General features: G+C 42.9%; 1 protein-coding gene across 1 annotated transcript in view; it reads left to right on the top strand.

The window, feature by feature from the left end:
• Positions 1-15,474, top strand: part of LOC147021401 (carbonic anhydrase-related protein 10-like) — a 198,684-nt gene that overhangs the window by 103,953 nt on the left and 79,257 nt on the right. The window contains exons 4-5 of the mRNA XM_085891320.1: positions 11,341-11,526; positions 11,798-11,893. Of these exons, the coding sequence (XP_085747446.1) occupies positions 11,341-11,526; positions 11,798-11,893 (282 nt within the window). The remainder of the gene's footprint in view (positions 1-11,340; positions 11,527-11,797; positions 11,894-15,474) is intronic.

The following is a 15,474-nucleotide window of genomic DNA, read 5'->3' as shown; positions in this document are numbered from 1 at the left end:
CTCGCAATTTTATTTCTGCGAAGCTGTGCATAATGGCCATAAGTACAACATTAAAAAAAAAAAATCCGATTTGATTTGGTCAATTTTGACGGAAGAGATAGGTTTTTACGGTAGGGCTTCCTCAAAAGCTTCCACTAACTCAATTGTACCTATCGTGGCATTGTTCAATAATGCCCGCGAACCATCGTCGCCTCCCGGCTAGTTACAACTAAAATGGCCCATAGTCGGCCATCTTGGATCTGACGTCGAAATAATATGATGTGCATAAGTATACCATCATGTGTTCTCTTTTGCCAATTACGAATAAAATCGGTCCATACATGTCCAAGATATAGCCTGGTGTTGGCGCAGTGGTTAGGGCAGCGGCTTGGGATCCAAAAGGTCCTGAGTTCAAGCCCCGTTGAGCCACTGAATTAATACACCAGGGGGTTGACTCAGCCTGTCATCCTTCCGAGGTCGGCAAAATGAGTACCAGTGTACTGGGCCGGTGTATACCCCGGTTAAAATAGGTGTACCATATCCCTGTGTCGTAAGAGGCGACCAGCGTTGCGTCAGGAAGGGCATCCGGCGTAAAACATGTGCCAAATCACTATGCGGATCACACGGATGATCCGCTGTGGCGACCCCTAAAGGGAGCAGCCGAAAGAAGAAGAAGAAGAAGAAGAAGAAGAAGAAGAAGACATGTCCAAGATATGGTTGCGAACGCACGCACACAAAGATCAAGATCAAATCCATAAGTCCCCATTTTGAACTAAGTCCAGCAGAGGCTACTAACCATTCCTTTCATGCCACGAGGCACATATAGGGCTGCCAAGGAAGTTTGATTGACTGAGCAGTACAGTCCTGGATAGGTCACCCCTCCGATGCAGGATACTCAAATTAAATGGCTTATTGCCCCAGTAAGGTGGTCCTCATTTTTCCGACCTTGGAAGGATGACAGGTTGAGTCAACCCACCTGGTGTTATTTCAACGAATGACAGGGGCTCAAACTAGAGTCCCTTATATCTTAAACCAACCACCTTAACCATTAAGCCAACGCCAAGCTTATATCCTTGAAGTAACAAGGTAGTATTTAGAAAGAAAAGTCAGCTCATGGAGATGTGCTTAGAACCCAAAGGAATGATCTCTGATTGCACTATTCCTCGTCTAAATGTTTCATTTCCTCTTATCTCATGTTTAAACCTCACATACAAGTTTTTACATATTAAGTGAATTTATAAGATATTATACAATGAATTGACATGTGATTGAAATTCTTACCAGTTTTTGTATCACTGGTCGATGCTGGCTACTTATCTCTCATTAGAAAACCCCATTTTATTGGCAGATGAAAAAAAAAAAAAAGAGGCATCCGTAAACTTATTGGAACGAGATGCTCACAAAAGTGCAAGACACTTCCTTTTTAAAATCAATATGCAGATACCTGGGATCATATGTCCTCTGTGTGCTTTCTTCAGCTTGTCAGTCACTTGTGGTTACCTCCCATCTTCTCGGTATAGCTTTCGGAAGACGGACAATTTCGAGCAATCCAATTCGTGTGCAAAAACAAAGCCTCTCGATGACAATCCATTAGCATACTTTCAATGATAAGTGAAGTTGTGGAATCCATCATCACAGCTCACATGAAGAATTTCCTTTCCTCGTACGGCCCGGTCTCTAACATCAGTTTGGAATCCATGCTGGCGTCTAAAATTCTTCAGCTGCTTCTCTCTCAACAATGGATGGAGACTGAATCCCATTCAAGGGACCAAGGCTATGTCTGGACATATCTCAGGCATTTGACACAGTCTGGCATCTTGCTCTGCTTCACAAGCTTCCTGCCTGCGGAATACAAGACCACCACATTTTGTGGCTTGCTGTTTCCTCCACTCATATGGCTCTCAATGTAATCCTTGCATTTCCTCCTCTACTACAGGTTGGCGTGTCCCAAGGCAGCTTATGGGGCCCAATGATGCTCCTAATATACAGGATGTCTCAAAAGTCTGAACTGAAAGAAAAGGGAAATATTGGCTTTATATTCTTCAAGTTAAATAAACACATTTCTCATGTCGATTTTACGTATTTCAGGAATTAACATACCCTGATGGCTCATGATACTGATCAAGAGAAGGTGGAACTGGTGGTGTTACATATTTCCATAAGGGCCAGATTAAGGCACGTGAGTTATTTCATGAAAAACACCCCCAAGAAACCAAAGACTACTCAACGATTCATTGGCAAAGTGTTGCAATGATTGAAAGATACTGGAAGTGTTGCTGATGGAACTCGTACTAGTTGTCCTTGCTCCTCTATGGATGAAACACATCGTGATGAAATGATCTTGACTTCTGCTGAGTGGTTATTTGATTTCTTCCCAATGAGTCCAGACTTCTGAGACTCCCCCTGTACATTAATGACCTCTTCAATACTCAAGAAACGCTCTGTTGGTTCGCAGGTGACTACACATTATACGGTACAATTCCACATCCCACCGACGGGGCAGAAGCAACAGCTTCCCTCTCTGCTGATCTGAATAGATTCAGATTCTGGTCTAACGCTTGGAACATGTCTTGAAATCCATGTGCATCTCTCATTCTCATCCCATCTCTCCAGAGGGATCATCAAATTAACCCACCAATCTATTCCCACCATTAACAACTGGATGGAGTTCAGTCACTCAAATTTCTGGACATCCACATCAGCTACGACCTTGACTGGGAAGACGACACATAAACTGGCCTGCAAAGGCAGCTTTATATGAGACGTCCGGCATCTTGTTAAGTCCTTCCTTAGTCAATCTTAACTTCTCACCTTCACTCCTTTGTTCTTCTTTTCTCCCACTTATGGAACCTGCGTCCTCGGTATGTTCAAAGTCGCTCTTCCATTTAAATCTCAAGTTTACAGTACACCAACACCCAAAGACATCTTACCCTACCCTAGATTTATTTATATTCTTATTAACCCCACTCTCCCTTACCTCATAATTTATTTGAACATTGCTATGTCTGTGTCCTATCTTTCTCTCTTTCCTTCACTCACCCCCTCTCAGTCCCTCTCAGTCCCTCTCAGGGCTGACAGGATGGCCTAGAGGTATGCACACTCGTCTTTAAGCTGTCTAACTAAGCTGTCTAGCCTGGGTTCGAATCCTGACCGAGCTATAAACTGTCATCCCAGTGTTTCACAGGCAGGGTGTGTGCTGTCCCTTGGATGGATGTTAAATGGGTATCCCTTCTGCCAGAATTTGCTGTTGGATGTTGGAGATCCCACATTGTCCTTCGTAAAGAGTAGGTGAGCTATTGCTAGCACCATGGCCAAATTACAAATTCCTGCCATAACCAGCAGAGGGCACTGCATCAGGGGTACAGCTGTGCCCTCAGTCATTGATTCCACCGTGCAGCTTTGTGCTGCACATAAACGAAGAAGCCCCTCTCATCCTCCTCTCCCTCTCTCTTTCTCCCCCACTTTCTCTCTCTTTCTCTCATTGCCCTGTTAGGTCTGCATGTTGTCCCACCTCACCACTCAGTGCAGTGTCTTCCACCCCCATTTCACCTTGCAAAGCCATGGTAACACCTCAACTTACATTGGCCTGCAAATGTATTCACTCCCCTCCAAAGTTTTCACATTTTGATGCCACCTGAGCTTATTTCATGATGCTTTCAAATCATACTTAATATAAAGAGTCTTCACAAACTACTCCAAAGTGACAAAGCAAAAAAAAAAGCACATAAAATGTGAATAAGTTAGATTAACAGAGAAAATCAGATGATTCTTAGTTGCATAAATATTCAAACCCTTTCCCGAATTAACCCCAAATCACTTCAGGAGCAAATTATTTGTTTGAAAAGTTATAAAATAAGTGTAATAGGTGTCACCTGTATGCAATCAGTGGTTTAAATAAAAAAATTAAGCTCTGCCACTTATCTAAGGAGTTTAAAGGTGCAACTCACTTGGTCAACCAACAAGGCAGACAGGAAGACCAAGGAGCTTTCCAAAGAAGTCAGACATAAAGTGGTGGAGAAGCACCGTTCAGGAGAGGGTTATAAGATTTCAGTCACTCATTATCCCTTTGAGTACGATGAAATCCATCATTAAGAAGTGGAAGACATGTCATCCCACCCAGACTCCACCCAGATCAGGTCACCCATCCAAACTCAGCAGCCGGGAAAGCAGCTGGATGTCACTGTAGATCTAACAATGACTGAAAGATCTGTAAGGCTCTATATCCGAGATGGGGGTCGGTGTTCATCTATTAACAATATCCCGTTCCCTTCACAAAGCTGGACTCTATGGACAGGTGGCAAGAAAGAATCTATTACTGAAAAAGATTCATCTAAAGGCTCGTATTTAGTTTGCAAAAAATAATTATCATAATGACACTACAGGCACGTGGAGAAACGTGTTGTGGTCAGACGAGACAGAAATTGAACTTTTTGGTCGAAATTCAAAGAGTTACATCTGGTACAAGCCGAACACTGCACATCACCCAGTCAACACCATCCCTACCGTCAAGCATGGTGGTGGCAGCTTCATGTGATGGGGCTGCTTTTCATGAGGAGGGACTGGCAAGTTTGTCGGGATGGAAAGGACAATGGATGGAGCAAAATACAGGAGAATCATTGATGAAACCCTGCTTGAGTCAGTCATGAATCTGAAACAAGGTAGGAGATTCACATTTCAGGACAATGATCTGAAGCACAAAGCTAAAGCCACACTGGAGCCGCTGAATAAGAAGAATATAAATGTTCTTGAGTGGCCCAGTCAAAGTCCTGACTTGAACCCAATTGAACATTTATGGTGAGACTTGAAGATTTCAGTCCATCGACGATACCCATCAAACTTGGCAGAACAAGAGCAACTTTCACATGAAGAATGGACAAAGATTTCACCATCTCACTGTGCAAAGCTGTTTGAGATCTGCTCAAAAACACTCATTGCAGTCATTGCTGTAAAAGATGCTTCCACCAAGTACTGACCTAAAGGCCCAGTCACACCTTGACGTTTTAGCCAGCAATGGCAACATATCAAAATGTATGTAAAACGCTGGCTTACGCTGAACTTTTGATATATATTTTTTAAAGATTCGGACGTATTCATAACGAGTTGATCGTATGCATAACATATTAATAACAGACACAGAACGTTTCGTTGTCTTACAGAAAACTTATACCAACGAATGCTTAGCCTGTTGTCGGTGTTCACAACCTATGCCCAACGATAGTCTAACTTATGCAGAGCGCGCTGCACGTATCGCCGACGATCACGTGGCGTAGCCTATTAAAAGGCTGCCACACAATGATTCAAATCATAACCGCCGGAGAAATGGAAGTGTCAACATCGCAGTCACACCTTGGCGATCTTGCCAGCGTATGCCGACCTCTGAAAAATGCATCTAAAACGCTGGCGCACGTCGAATACGGTAAGGGTAAGTTTGGTATGCGTGAATAGAACGCTAAAGTACGCTATCATCAGTCGTATTAAATGGAGTACGTCTTGTAATTTTAAACATGTTGAAAATTTTACGACGTACTTGCCGTATGCCTCACACGCTCCGCATGCGATGGGAATAAGTTATACACACGATATGTGATCGTTGGCACACGTCGACAAAAGTTACTTGTAAGTTACTCATAAGTCGAAACACGTCGAGGTAATGGTTAGCGTCAGTGTTCCAGACTCCCTGGTTTTTTTTTTTCTTTTTTCGGTATGACGGTGATGTTGACACTTCGATTTCTAGTGCGGTTATAATATAATATAATTAATAGGCTGCCGCTCAACGATTTAAATCATAACGCACTAGAAATCGAAGTGTCAACATCACCGTCGTACCGAAGAAAAAAAAAAAAAAAAAACAGGGAGTCTGGAACACTGACGCTAACCATTACCTTGACGTATTTCGACTTATGAGTAACTTACAAGTAACGTGTGTCAACGATCGCATAACGTGCCTACAATTTATGGCCAGCGTAGCGGAACTAGCGAGTCATACGCGGCATAAATCGTAAAATTTCAAGCATGCTAAAATTTGAGGACAACCGCAAAGTACAACTATGAAAGCCAGCGTACTACGACGTATGGCAGTGTTTTTAGCGTGCTCTCAATGTTTCCAAAACTTACCCATAACGTACTCGACGTGTGCCAGCGTTTTGGACAATTTTTTTCAAAAATCGGCATAAGCTGGCTAAAACGTCAAGGTGTGACTGGGCCTTTAAGGGCTACATACTTTTACAACCAGTGAATTTTAATTTTCCCCTTTTTTGCAGGTATTCCTGACATGTAACCTCCTTCAACTACAACAGTGTTTAGTTTGATCTCTTCATTTAAGAATAAAAAAGTTGATTTGAAAAAATTGTTTCTGCATCATACATGATACATCTAAATGTGGCGTTATTGGAAGGGGGTGAATACTTTTGCAGGCCACTGCATATCAATTATCCTTTAATTACATACTTGTATATTGAAAATAAAAAAACGTGGCATATCTCAAGCTTTTTCGTTACTAAAACATTTTGAATGCCCTATATAGCTCAAAATTCTGCTCGGAAAAAAAATAAAAATTAGAAAAACCTTCACCCTTATATTTTGGTTTCTCTATTCAACACTTTCCAAAGCAGGAAAAATTGTGAATTTCGAAATTGGCAATTATCTCAAGAAATGTACAAACCACCCAAGTTTTGGCCTGTAGTGCTCCTCGCAATCAGCAGTATTTGCACAGCAAGTCAAAACATGTGGTGCTTTGCTCTCACAATAACGCCACTGGCAAGTGCATTGCAGTGTGTAGGGAGATAAGACTAGTAGAATGGGAATTTGAAGAGCGAAACACCTATTCATGGAATCCGTTACATAGACAAGGCCAGAGACAATATTTGTACAAAAGCTTGCCTAGGTGTGTGTGTGTTTACATGCAAGTGTGACATTGTGGAATACGCCGTTGATGCCATTCTTTATAATGGGGTTCCACTGTGTATACGCGTTGTGGTGGTGGCACGGCCTGCTCATGGCATGACACAATCTTGAAGTGATAGCTACTTAGGAATTCCACGTCTTGTCGAGAACGACCTTGAACCTCAAGTTGATGTTCTGCTGTAATGACATTCTGACAACGTCAGATGTTTGGCTTCAAGGCCAATAATCTCAATCCTTTCCATATATATATATATATATATATATATATATATATATATATATATATATATATATATATATATATATATATATATATATATATATATAAAATTTATTGTATTTTATTTCACACCTCTATCCTCTTCCAGGTAACCACAAGCTGTATACCTCGTATTGTCAAATTTGACTCGACACAGCATTAGATTGTCAGTACAGGAGTTTAGAGATGAATCTTTTGTTTATCTTGTGCCAATGAAACCAAGTTTATTTCCTTCCCTCTTACCTGCCCTTACTCACCCAATGAAACCATACAATGGTGTTTGCAGCATCTGCACAACTGTTGACATTTGAAAAAGTGTGAACGAAAACGGATTTTACATAATTTCGCCCAATTTTGGTCACGATGTGCAGTGATTATGGGAAGATGGCAGGTGGTTTTGTTTGGAGAACAACATCTTTCAAGGTGTAGTGTAGGACCATGTCGCATAGTTAATTGTATAATTCGAATCTGATGAAAGCACGAGATCTTGAATGTCCTAAAACCTGGCACACCTTGATGAGACGAGCTCTCACCAATTGTGGCGTTGTCTTTTGAAATGCATTCCTGTTTATCGTTACAGTAGGCAAGAATGAGACTTTCAGACGAAATGAGGCCGGCACGTGTGTCCATGTTTTAAATACTGAGCACGTAACGTGTAAACTTTGTTTCGCTCACACCACTCACAGGGTTCACAACATAAGAGTAAAGGTGTGAGTTCTAAAACTGAACACAGTTCCACAGCTGATGAAATACCAGTCAAGCAGTAACATGTACCGCTCTGCAGCGTAATCTATAGGGGAAAGCAGGCTCACTAATAGAAGAGGGGAATATGGATCCCAAATAATTCTCGGCCATTATTAATTTATATTGAGCACATTATCAAGTGCTTATTTTGGTGAAAGTACAAAATTGGTGTAACCTTGTAGATTATTCATACATTGACAGACACAACATTGGTGTAACCGTGTGGATTATTGATGCATTGGCGGACATGGACCATCTCTCCAAGGGTTGGTTTAGATTAGCAAAATCCGACAAAGTCTCAAGGGTGGATCTCATATTTTAGATGTGGATTGGAGGAGAGGTGTGGAGTAGTGTGGAGGAGTTAAGTGGGATTTTATTTGTTTACATTAATTTTTGTGGTTGGGGGGGGGGGGGTAAGGGGAGTAACAGTGCACCAGTTTGCCCATAACTCAAAGCATCTTCCACTAAATTGTTTACCTGTCCATTATGTTGTATTGAGATAAGTAAACTAAACTTAGAACTTGTTCCTCTTCCATTGCATTGAAATCCATTTCATTGGATTATATATCTGTGATTAAAATAGACACTCGATGAATAATTGTTTATTCCCTCCACCACCGAAGGTGGACGATGGAGGTTATGTTTTCACCTCTGTCTGTTTGTCTGTGTGTTTGACTGTGAGCGGGATATCTCAAAAAGTTGTGCACGGATTCGGACGAAATTTGGTGGACACGTTAGGTGTGTGACGAGAAAGAATTGATGAAATTTGGGTGAAGATCCGAGCACGGATCTGACAATTTTTTCAGTGCTTCTTCACCATTGAGAGATGGGGGCCAAAAACGACATCTTGAGAAATGTGCAAACCACCGAAGCGTGATATTTCAAAAAGTTGGTGGATGAATTGGTGAGGTGACAAGAACAAGCCAATTCGATTCTGGTTCAGGTCCGGATCCAGATGCGGCCTATCAGTGTGATGTGCGCTCTACCGAGTGCCGTCCTAGTTTTGGAAAATGAAATGCTGATTCGATGAGGGTGTCACCAACAAGAGGAACGAGGACTCATCTGATCCTTCGAACTCCTCCTGGATCCGTCCTTCTGTTCTACAACTTTACAAACCCACCTGCGATCATTCATTTTCCCACATATTAAATATCAAGGACTTTACTCGTGCTCTGTTCATCCGTATTTTATCCTTTTTACTTCTGAACCTCGAAGTGCACCTCAACAAACACTGTGGATGATTATTTCTCAATTTGCAAGAGTTTTATTATTTTTACTTTTCTAAGTTCTGTTGAATGGTTCAGTTGATCATATTATGCTTGTTTGTATATCTTTTATTGTCTTTATTAATATAGCTTGTGTTTTATTTATTTTCCTTGCTTATTGGATTTTTGATTAATGCTTTATCTTCACTACAGAACCACTCGACTGTTTTTATGAAATTTTAGAGTTCATTAGATGCACAAAACAATATTCAGGAGATGGAATTTTATAGTCATTTCTTATTTCATCGAATACCAAACTCCAATGAAAAGACTCAGAGGAGAGTGCACGAATGTTATGCTGATCTTACTTACAGTCTAGATAGACAATGATAAGGATAGACAATGTACGAGACCTTTTTAATGTCTGTACAGTAGTCCTTTGATCGGTCCTGTTTGGCAATCGGAAGGTTATTCGTCCAGACTTGTTCTTCTCGGGTGCCTGTTCACCGGAATATGAACATCATTGAAAAGCTCGGAGTTCCTAATGAAGTGCACTACCGGCCAAACGTTTTAGAACACCCCCATTTTTCCAGTTTTTACTGAAATTTAAGCAGTTTAATGTTTCAATGCACTCTGAAATTAAAGCATAGAACAAATAAACAATTGCAGATAAAAAAAAGAAATCATGGAATCGTTTTGTTGAACAAAATTTAATCTCAATTTTTGACTCATCAAAGTAGCCACCTTTTGCAGATATAACAGCCGAACATACTCGTGGCATTCTTTCTACAATGGAAATTAAATATTGTTCAGAAAGTTCTTCCCAACAATGTTGCAGAAGGTCCCACAAATGTGTTGCACTTGTCGGTTGCTTTGCTTTCACCCTTCTGTCCAGTTCATCCCAAACCAGCTCGATGGGGTTTAAGTCTGGAGACTGTGCTGGCCATTCCATGATTTGAAGCCGACCGTCTTGTTCTTTACTTCGAAGGTAGTTCTGACATAGCCTGGAGGTATGTTTTGGGTCGTTATCTTGCTGTAGGATGAACCCCTGACAAACTAAGCAGAGACCAGAGGGTACTGCATGGTACTGCAAAATGCTGTGGTAGCCCTTTTGGTTCAGGGTGCCAGTCACTCTGTGCAAGTCGCCGACTCTGGATCCAGCAAAAGAGCCCCAGATCATCACGCTTCCTCCTCCATGTTTGACAGTTGGCGTCACACACTGAGGGACCATCCTTTTGCCTACTCACGGCATACAAAAACCCTGCGTGATGAACCGAAGATTTCAAATTTTGATTCATCAGTCCATGAGACCTTCTTCCAGTTTTGAGTAGTCCACTGGGGGTGCTTCATGGCCCAGGCAAGCCACTTTTTCTTATTTTGCCATCTTAGCAATGGCTTTCTTACTGCCACTCGACCTGTCAAACCTGCAGCTCAAAGTCTTCGCTTCATAGTTGAAACAGAAACTTCCTTACTTCGACCAGTGTTAAGCTGTGCTTGAAGCTGCTGTCCTGTGAGCCGCCTATCGCGCAAGCTGTTGACTCTCAGAAACTTGTCTTCTGATTGTGTTGTGGCTTTGGGTCTGCCAGACCTCTTCCTTTCAGAGTTTCCTCCACTTTCCAAGTGCTTTAGATGGTGTAGGAAACTGTACTCACTGACACCTTGGCTTTTTTGCAATTTCTCTAAAGGAAAGACTGACACTTTTAAGGGTTATAATGGTCTGTCTGTCTTCCTTTGTTAATTGTCTTTTTCTCTCCATTATGATAGCAATATACTACTTCCTGCAGTGCAATATTGTTCAAATAATGCTTCAGAGGGTGTGGCAACACAGTCTGTTCCAACACTACTTTTATACATACAGAGGGTCTGTAACTAATCAACAAAAGTTGAGACACCTGCAGGAATTGTTTGCATCAACTTTCAAGGCTTAATTTACTTCCATTGCTGCAGAACAGCTGCAGTTGCCCACCCATTACTTGTTCCCTGAAAAGGGCCTTTTTAACAACTCTAAAATGTACATTATTTTTCAGTTTTTGATAACCTAAACTTTTTTTTTTTTAAGCTCTGGCAGTTTATCACTTAGCTTTGTACCATTTCAGGTTATTCACTGGACTTGAACTGCTTGAATTTCAGTCAAAACTGGAAAAATGAGGGTGTTCTCAAACTTTTGGCCGGTAGAGTAGCCAGGAAGCTCCAAAAAGGTGCTTGTTGGTCTTTCATAATCAATGTGGTAATTGATTTTGTGCATGGCAGGTTGACGGCACCATGTACAACACAGGGCGGTTTGTTGTGCTACGCCTAGAAAATGAGCACCCGGTGAACATTTCAGGAGGACCTCTGGCCTACAGCTACCACCTGCACGAGGTTCGGCTGCATTTTGGGGCGATCGACATCCGTGGATCTGAACATTGCTTGGACGGCCAGTCCTTTGCTGGTGAAGTGAGTGAAACAGCTGTGTGCTGCTCTTAGATGGTTTTGTGTGCAAGGAAGTGGATTCGAGACTCGTAGAGCATTTACAATAAATAATAAGTGACTAAAGTATTATCGAAGCCTGCCAGGTAGCCAGTGGTTCTCAGGATAATCTATGGTAACATGTTGACTAAAGAACAAAAGTGCCTTAAATTAATGCAGGTTTTTAGTGATTAGTTTATACTTTTTGAAAGTCTGTTGACTTTAATTGCTTTCATCTGTCCTCCATTCCTGACCACAGGTTCAACTGATACACTTCAACCACGAGCTGTATGCCAATGTGTCTGAGGCAGCACAAAGCCCAAATGGTTTGTCTGTCATCAGCATCTTTATACAGGTGACGCCTCAATGCACTGTGGCCTATGTACTTTCTTGTACCTAATATACAGATTTTATATTGACAATTGTGCAGTAATTATAGACTTGTTAGGGCTGTCAAGATGGCTTAGAAGCACGCACATTCACCTCGAAGCTGTCTCGGCTGGATTTGAATCTCGACCCAGCTATAAACTGTAATCTCGGTATTGCAGGGCAGGGTGATGGTCTGGACCTCAAATTCTGCCTGTTTCACACATGACCAGATCTATGTAAGATGATTTTGAATATGTTCAAGTGAAACGCAAATTTTACGTTCATATACAGGCAGGGGCATTTATATCTGACGGTTTTATTATCATTATAACTTTTTTTTTATTTCGAAACCAAATAAAATAAAATTTCAAAACAACATCGGCACAGACTTCAAGTTTTTAAAATCAATTTTGATTCTTTATTTCTTAAAAATTACATCAGACAAATGGGCCCCTTTCGAATTCGTGCATTCACGACAGCGGATCATCGTATTGTTCATTACCGCAAGCAATGTCTCTTGATCAACAGGGCGGATGGTGGCAGTGATGTTTGCCTTCAATTCATCGATCGATGTTGGATGTTCATTATACACTTTGCCCTTCAGAAACCCCCAAAGGAAGAAATGTGGTGGAGTTAAATCTGCCGAATCAAAGTGTTCCTCATCTGTCATGATGACCCTGTTTGTGAAATTGGCATGCTCATTACAATTAAAAAAAAAATTAAAAGTTAAAAAAATAAATGCTCATTACATTTAAAGTGCTCCATCATTAAAAACTTTCAAGTATTATCTGTAAAAGAAAGAAAACAACAATTAGTTATGCCAAGACTGCTTCCGGCGAGAGAGATTGCAAATGTGTCGCATATAAATGCCCCACCCTGTACAAGGTATTTCAAAAGTAACTGTGCACTTCACGAAATCTGTATTTAATGTGTTTGTTAATCTGAAATCTTAGGTGTCAATCTGAGGTGTCAGGTCAGGCCAGATTAGATCTGGGACTTGCTCCAGGTATCATGTAAACCTGTACTAACCTGTTCCATGGACGGATTGTCGGCGACTAAACCCTCTCCCCCACCAGGTTTTCTGGTGAGGAGGGTGTTTGGATATGGACACCCAGCAGGATTAAAAACAAAACCTGTCAAAGGGCGGAGGAGCTCCTTGTGAGCCAACGGCCATGCATATCTAGTGCCCACCTGTGTCTGCGGACGTCCTCCTGCAGTTGGGTTACTTCTTATTAGGAGGTTGGTGGCAGGATTTTTACTCCAGCCACGGTAAAACCCTTCATTCCGCAAAACACAAAAACACAAAAACGCAAACAAATATGAAAATCCTCTCCGTGGGAGTACCTCCTGTGCAGCTTCCCTTCGCAGGGCAGCTCACCAGATGACGGGATTGGGGCAAAGCCTTTGGGACCCCCAATCTTTGATGATAGGAGAGAAACCACGGGGTAACATCCCTGGGTCAGATTGCGGGAGTGTTTGTCGGTGTGGTGCTGAGGTGTCGTCTACCAGACGGCGGTCTCCTTGGGTTAACCTCAGGCGGTCCCATCGGGTGGGTGCCTGGAATGTCCTATCCCGAAGAGAGGATGATCATCTGTCTCTGTTATCATCTGAGCTCAAGCGTTTGGACATCGGTATTGAAGCACTCTCTGAGGTTCGGAGACTGGATTGCGGCGAGATAATGGTGGGTGGTTACACCTACTATTGGTCTGGTCGCTCTGATGGTTACCATACCCAAGGAGTTGCTGTAGCTGTGTCCAATAAGCTGACTCCAATGATAATTGAGGTAACACCAGTCAACGAGCGTATTATGAGACTAAGGATTCGTTACTCCTTAGGTGTCATTTCCCTGGTCTCTGTTTATGCTCCGACTGAGGCGAGTGATCTCACCGTGAATGACGCATTCTACGCCACGCTCGAGTCTGTGGTTGATCATTGCCCCAGACGAGATACACTTCTCGTCTTGGGGGATTTCAATGCATCGACTGGAACTGATAGGGATGGTTATGGGATGTGTGATGGTCCCCATGGGTCAGGAGCTATGAACCAGAATAGCACTAGGTTCCTTGAATGTGCAAGAAGTCATGGACTTAGGGTGGCTGGTTCATGGTTTCAGCACCCACAAGCTCATCGCTGGACTTGGTATTCCAACGCTGGCGGTGTGGCAAAGGAGATTGACCATGTCCTCGTTGATGGTTGCTGGAGGATGATCCAGAACTGCAGGGTCTACCCGAGAGCTCAGTTCCTCAATACTGACCAGCGGCTTGTTGTAGCAACTCTGAAGTTGCACCTGAAATCCAGGAGAATGGTACCATCCCAGGCTAGGCTGGATGTTGGCAAGCTCAAGGATGAGAGGGTAGCTGAGAAGTTTGAGAACAAGCTGAGTGGAGATTTCAGTCAGGATGCTTTGGGGGGTACTGAAGAGTTGTGGAGTGCCCTCAAGACCGCCGTCCTTGATGTTGCCGGTGGATGTTTTGGAACTCACCGCAAGGCAAAGAAGAATTTTGTCACTCAAGAGACACTGGATACCATTGACCAGATTCGCACGGACAGGCTGAATGTCAGAGCTGAGCTATTCAGGGAGCTGAGGCATAAAACTGTATGTCTGCTAAGGGTGGACAAGGAGGCCTATGTGCGAGGAATCTGTGAGGGGGTAGAGCATCACCTGTGGTCAAGGGATTCTCGTCCCACTTATAAGGGAATTCGTGCATTGTGTTCATCCAAGCCCATCCTTGCAGTTAGAGCAGAGAGTGGTAGGCTCTTAACAGAGGAGTCTGAAGTGAAGGCGCGCTGGGCCGGTTACTTTGAGTGGTTGTACCAGGCTGATCCCCCAGCTGTCGAGTTGGACGTCAATGGTGTTACAATCCCTGTTGCTGACCCTCCAATCAACTCTGGTCCACCTTCGCTTGTGGAAACACAGGCTGTGGTGAACTGGTTGAAATGGGGTAAACTCCAGGGATCTGTGGCATCCATGCTGAACTTCTCAAGGCTGGTGGAAATGCTGCACTCGTGTCGTTGCATGTAGTTCTGTGCTCTGTCTGGAACACAAGCATCATCGCAACTGACTGGAAGAGGGGCCTTGTTGTCTCTCTCTGGAAAGGGAAGGGTGATCGCCAAGACTGAAACAACTACTGAGGGGTGACGCTGCCCTCAGTGCCGGACAAGGTCTTTGCTCGGATAATTCTTGATAGGGTTCGCCACCATCTGCTTGAGCACCAGCGTCCAGAGCAGTCAGGCTTTATACCGAAGAGGTCAACAATTGACCGTATCCTTGCTCTGCGGGTCCTCACCGAATGCAGACGAGAGTTTCGGCAGGGGCTGCTTGCAGCCTATGTGGATCTCTGTAAAGTGTTCAAATCAGTGAATCGGGATGCCCTCTGTAGGATTCTTGGTCTTCATGGGGTGCCACCAAAACTGATCGATCTGATGTCTGATCTCTACTCTGGCACTGAGAGTGCTGTGAAGTGTGGTGGTACCATCTCTGACTTATTTCCAGTTGTTACTGGAGTTCGTCAGGGGTGTGTACTGGCCCCCACAATTTTCAGCACTTGTATGGACTGGATTTTAGGG

This window comes from Eptatretus burgeri, chromosome 8, assembly GCF_056783735.1.
Source record: "Eptatretus burgeri isolate ZD-2024b chromosome 8, Ebu_testis_v1, whole genome shotgun sequence".
Classification (NCBI taxonomy): Eukaryota; Metazoa; Chordata; class Myxini; order Myxiniformes; family Myxinidae; genus Eptatretus; species Eptatretus burgeri.
Note: the sequence above shows the minus strand (reverse complement) of the source record. Positions and strands in the feature narration are given on the sequence as shown.